The sequence below is a fragment of the Amblyomma maculatum genome, chromosome 6 (assembly GCF_055883805.1).
Source record: "Amblyomma maculatum isolate TAMU_Amacu chromosome 6, ASM5588380v1, whole genome shotgun sequence".
NCBI lineage: Eukaryota > Metazoa > Arthropoda > Arachnida > Ixodida > Ixodidae > Amblyomma > Amblyomma maculatum.
Genome location: NC_139349.1, coordinates 75,749,038 through 75,755,037, shown reverse-complemented (window position 1 = coordinate 75,755,037; position 6,000 = coordinate 75,749,038). Strand labels below are relative to the sequence as shown.

General features: G+C 48.9%; 1 protein-coding gene across 1 annotated transcript in view; it reads left to right on the top strand.

The window, feature by feature from the left end:
• The first annotated feature begins 333 nt into the window (after positions 1-333).
• Positions 334-6,000, top strand: part of LOC146186029 (fasciclin-2-like) — a 263,166-nt gene continuing 257,499 nt past the window's right edge. Inside the window, exon 1 of the mRNA XM_084606958.1 lies at positions 334-670. Coding sequence (XP_084463084.1) covers positions 625-670 — 46 coding nt within the window. The 5' untranslated portion in view covers positions 334-624. The remainder of the gene's footprint in view (positions 671-6,000) is intronic.

The window sequence follows — 6,000 nt, the reverse complement described above, 5'->3', positions numbered from 1 at the left end:
CAAAAGCAAGACGCTTGCGATTTGAGCATATGTCTTGAGATACATGACAAACGCTGAACGTTCTCCCTCCAACGATTCAAAGTTTGACGCACCCGTCAGACCAGTTTTAACCGAGGGCCTGTAATTGGTCTTCGCTTTAATTTTAAACGTGTAGTTATATTAACCCACCATGTTTAAGCCAAATAAATCCACGCATTAATTGTGAGGGCTGATTCAAAGCAAAAAGAGTTGAATAAGTTAGGCACTATTTCGCACCGCGTGTGCAGAAAGTGTGATGCGGCGTTCAGTCGCGGCGGGTCGCCGCTGCGCGCCCTTCTCGTGAGGCGGCCGGTTTGCGTCCCGAGTAGCGGCGGCAGTGGCGGAGCGCGCAGGAACATACGAAAACGACGCAGCAGCGCCGACCGGACCAGCAGCGCGCGCTCTGTTTGCAGTGTGTCGGTTGGCTTGCGGATCGCTCCAGCGCGTGCTCCCTCCTCCTGTTCTGTCAGAGCGCGCGTGTTCGTGCGTGTGTGCTTGGCGTGTGTGTGCCTTGTGTATCTCGCTTCTTGTGCCTGTCACAACTGCAACCGCCACGACCCGGGGAATAACACCGAAGACGTCCTTGGCCAACCCCGCTGCGGCAGTATGGATTTACTTCACGCCGTCCTGGTGACTCTTCTCGTCGTAACAGGTCAGCGGACCAGTGAAATATTTTGTTTTGCCGTGGTCATGAGGTGTTACCTGGTGGTTTTCGAAAACTTTGGAGCCACTTGCTTGTCCGGCCTCTAGTTCGAATGGCTCGTAAGTTGGGAACGCAGGCAGCTCGACTGCGGCACGCTCTCTGACCGGGACGGTAACCTGTGGAACGGTCCGGGCAAGGAAGCGCTGGGTCAGGGCGCGTTCGGTCGGCCGTCGTTCAACTCAAAGAAAAATCAAATCGTGCTCGAAATCTGTGCGCGCTATTCCCACCTCTTTTGGGTGAAAACAGCGTTTCTTTGGTCTTGTTGGTGCATGATCACAGCGAGACTTGTAGGGCAGAATAGGGAATTAGACATAAGAAGAAACGAACAACACGAGTGCTAAAGTCTCGATATGACCGTTCGATATGACGATATGGCCGGAGGGAGACGTCAGATAGACATCCTTGCCTTCGACTCAACGTGAAGTGACTGGTAGTTAACTCCGCGAACTTCTGGGTGGTAGGGGGCGTCACCTTGAGGGTGCATATGGCGGCATAGTAATTTCGCAGATATGATGTAACGTAACCGCACTCATGCGACTTGCGATACGGAGTTCAAGCGCTGATCGAGCTTAGTCGTACCTGGACAACGTAGCAGCCCTTATTTGCGGACTGTGTGACCGCACCGTCGCACGCATGTGTCACTGCAGTGTTCTGCGGGGTGTACCATCGGCCACATGCAAATTAGTGTATGCAGTCTGACCAGTTCTTTCGATCAGCGAGAATCCTATTGAAAGCAAGTGAAAACGTGCTGATAATTGACCTTCGGTCAGTTCATACTATTTTAACATCATTATCTTTCATTTACTCCAGAGTTAAAGGGTAGAACTCGCAGCGCAGCAAACGCGACGAAGAGGAAACAGGCGGAAAACCCTGAATATCGTCATTTTTATTCCTACTGCTGCGGTATTCACACATATTGAAAAGTACCTAACCCCTGCAGAACAGTATAAAGCGAACCGAACGTGCAGTAGCCGCTATTACTGCAGGTGCTTCAGTCTTATTGCTTTGATTAAATCTTGTGGGGAATCAGTTTGATGCCTCTTTAAACAAGTACCGTAGTGTCCGGTATCGGAGCTTATCGCTAACTGCGCGTTGGGCGGCCAAAATAGTGCCGCTCGTCGCGTCGGTCAGGTTCAGGACGTGTTCTGGCTTTTAGAAAAATTCGCCTAGAAGGAGCTCGCGAGGCAGCTAATCGCAGAAAGCTTTGGGGAGTACACTACTTCCGTTTTGGCTGTTTTGTGAGGAAAGTTTGTTTTCGTAGTTTGGTTTAAGCGAATAGCCAGCACACCTTGGGTGCCGCAGACGCTCGCTTTGTCTGAGCCTTTCACATGATGAGCATCGTGATAGTACAATAAAATCTGGATAGCGCAATAAGGAAAGAAGGGATGTTTTGGCTGGGTATTGTTAGTTATGAAAGGAGCAGGAGAAAGCCACTTATTCCAAATATACATCTCAGAGTGTAATTGGGCACCACTGCACTGAGCTTTTAGAGATGCGATGCATTTCCAGAAAAATTTTCAGCAGTGTTTCTATCGTACTTCGTGTGGTCGCAGCAGCGACAGGGCGATGACGTCGTCGTCGCGCGACGCATCGCCAATGGATACTGCCTAGTGTGGTTATCGCTTTATTTTGTATAAAGCGTTTTCTGTGGTCCCATTTCGATAGCATCTATGTGTCACACAGCCTTCTTGACCCTGACTCGTGGTCACGTTGTTAAATAATTGAACATTTCAAAATCGTGCTCAGTTTGGCTTTCTGTCATCGCGGTATTAGCGACCTACCCTGGACGGGTGCCGTGATGCTCGTAGTTACCTCGTTTTGTATTCTTTTGTTTTATAGAGCTAATCATGAGAGGTAAGGAGCAGCAGTTTACGTTAGGTAGCGAAGCACTGGAAGTAGTAGGCGAATATGTCTACTTAGCACAGGTAGTAACCGCAGATCCGGACCATGAAAAGGAAACAACAAGAAGAATAAGATTGGGATGGAGCGCATTTGGTAAGCACTCGCAGATTATGACTAGCAGCTTACCGGTATCGCTCAAGAGGAAAGTATACAACAGTTACATCTTACCTGTACTCACCTATGGGGCTGAAACATGGAGGCTAACCAAGAGGGTTCTACTTAAGTTGAGGACAACTCAGAGGGCTATGGAACGAAAAATGGTAGGGGTAACATTAAGAGATAAGAAGCGTGCAGAGTGGGTCAGAAAAATAACTCAAGTTACTGATATTCTAGTGGTAATTAAGAAGAAATGGGCATGGGCAGGACATGTAGTGCGAAGAGAGGATAACAGATGGTCGCTTAGGGTAACAAACTGGATTCCAAGGGAAAGAAAGCATAGCAGGGGGCGGCAGAAAGTTAGGTGGGCGGATGAGGTTAAGAAGTTTGCAGGGGTCAAGTGGATGCAGCTAGCACAGAACCGGGCTAATTGGAGAAATATGGGAGAGGCCTTCGCCCTGTAGTAGGTATAGTCCGGCTGATGATGATGATGTATTCTTTTGTGTACTGCCGCGGCACGGGCGGCTATGGTCGAGAGGCCAGGACTTTCGCAAGAGTGAAAGGGAGGTCTCGCAGTGATTGCTCCCACTGGCCCACAGATGCTCGCATCTGGTATTGCGGTGTGCCTGCGCCAAGCGGTCTCGCAGGCTGCGCCATTCGGCATCTTTCCTTTTTTTTTTTTACTGTTCGTCGCATCAACCGCGAGTCAATGTGCAACACAATGCCGCAGAGAAGGTCAATGACCTCCGCTGGAGGCTCGTGAGTCGAGGACTCGAGGCTTCAAACCTTACTTACGCATTGTCACCAAACCATTTAGGCTCGAGTTTGAGGTCAATGGTGCTTCCGGCTATGGATATGTGGTGACGATGAATGATTGCGCAATACTGCAGAGATTGGTGTGCTGCAGCATAGGGAGGCGTATATTGCTTGTAACTTTCCCGCCATTTCTTACATGAAAGCGAGACGGGTGGGTAAAAAGAAGCATTGCATTAACCATGGTGCGTGCCTTTCAGAACGAAGCTCTGAAGAAACAGTCCCTTATGACGAAGATGGAACAAAAATGAACTGATGTGTGGTAGGTCGAACCCTGACTTCAAGCAGAAGCCTATGGAATTTCCTTTTTCGGACGATCGCTCGTACTTTGAGTCCTTGCCTCTGATTCGTTTGTTTCGCGGCGCTCACCGCTGGCAACTTACTTTGTCGAAAACAAAAACAGAGGGTGAGCATCTGGGTGACATTTGACTTCGCCATGCGCTCTATCTGGACTTTCGCTTTGTTCATTGTCTCGGAATCGGGCGCTCATCTAGCTGGGGTGTTGCGCCCAGAACGGCAACGACGGCACGGTGACCCTGCTGCAGGCGCAGGTCGTCCAGTGCGGCACCTTCTAATAGCGCCGCATCGCTCACCGCGGCCAGCCTTGAACGTGAAGGGAAGATTCCCGGGTGCCCCCTCGATGAGCCGCTGCCCTTCTCTTCGCTCTGTCGCCTGGGGGCTCTGGTTAGGGCCCCCTCCTCGTGTGCTGTGTGCTCCTATCTTGGGGAACGATCTCGCTTCTCAGTTCCTTTGTGTGGGCTTTGGTTTTGCTGACAGCTCCGTGGCTCCCTCATTTTTATTTTTATAGTATGATCTTTATTACTTCTTTTAGCCCTCTATGGGGGCAGGCTGTCCGTGGCTGGACGTCCGCGATTAATGGCAAAAAGAAAAGAAAAGAAAAAAGACACTTTGTGAGTAATTCTGCTCTGAGATTTCTTTTTCAAATTTCGGGCCAAAGCCTAGCTGTACTTTACGATAGCTTTGTACGAAGGGTCCACAACGTGTAAACGATTGTCATGTCTGCAGAATTATGTACATAATTAAAAACTGTTCCTTTTAAAACTCGCCGCCTGTAACCTGTTTTAGTGGCATTTAGTTGTTTTTTAATTATTTTTTTTTCTTGCATGGCGAATAGCGGATGCGTGACACCTCTCGTACGCTCTCAGACGCTCCCGATAATTGTCAAAACCAGAGTGGGCATATTCGAAGCATGGTTAACGGAAAATAATAGGCTGGATTGTGAAACAATTCGAAATAGTAGGCTAGACGGCAAAACTTTCACCCACTCATTGCATCTGAACAACAGTTCCTGGCGCTGTACGCACTCCTGCAAAAGTATTATTCGTTCTGCAAAAGCATTATTCGAAATTTGCTTAAGGGGCATCGAACTTTGATGTTGTGAATTTTCTCTTCTGCACGCTAGATTTTGTTCTCAGGATTAGTGCTCGCATCGATCGAAAAGTGCAAAAAGCTACACTGCCAGCGGGGTACCGTCCACTCACCGTAATTCCCCGTGCAGGTTTTGCCACCAATCTCGGCTCACTGGGGCATAACGGCCGAAGGTGGAGTCAGTCTTTATATGCTTCACGCTTTTCATTCACACCCCTGGCGCTCTCTTTGGTGTCTTTGCTCCAACTCTAACGGGAGCTCCGCCATATCGTTAAGATCAACTAGGATGTGCGGGGGAGCGCTCTTGCGGGATTTTACTGATGTTTGGGGGAATTTGGATTTCTCTTTGAACGGGTTCTGAATAGCCAAGGGGCGGAAGTGCAACAGCAACGCAAAAAATCAATTCCTTGGTCAGGAAGCGGCGCTTTCGACCTCATGCATAGGAGGGAATGTTGATCTTTGGTCGTTTATGGCTACCTTTAACCTTGAAATCGAAAATCGATCGCAGTTTTGTTGTCAGTTTTGTTTTTCAAAGACATAGCAGTTTAATAGAAGCGCATTTAACTGCAAAAGACGCTTGTAGCTCAGAAAATATATTTGAAAGTTATGCTTGATGCCCTAAAAGGCTCGTTTTGGCTTTGCTAGCGCTCCCGCTGCAGCGAGCGTACTCAGGTTTTCAAGCGTAGTTAAGCAAACATTACCGGGGGTCATATTTTATGAACTTTCATTTTCCATTTCGGATCCATTTGGTCCTCGCGTATCGGTAGTACCTGTTGTTGGGTGGCGTAGCCGCAGCTTTCAAGCGTCTATGCACGAAGAGACCGTACCTCAGCACTGGCCTCATGAGGCAGCGATCGGTAATCCAGTGCAGCTATCTGTAGATAGATAGCTGTAGCGGCTATCGCTGACGCCGGAAACAGCTATCTTTCGATTTTTGTGACTCGCCGCTCACTGTTTTCTTCTCATTCTGACGTCGTGCTTACGCCCGGCTAAATGAAATGTGAAGGAGTAGCCTATGGGACGTTTATCTCTTCGCTGCTTGAGGCTATGACGTGGCAGCCTCAATGGCTCCCCTCTGC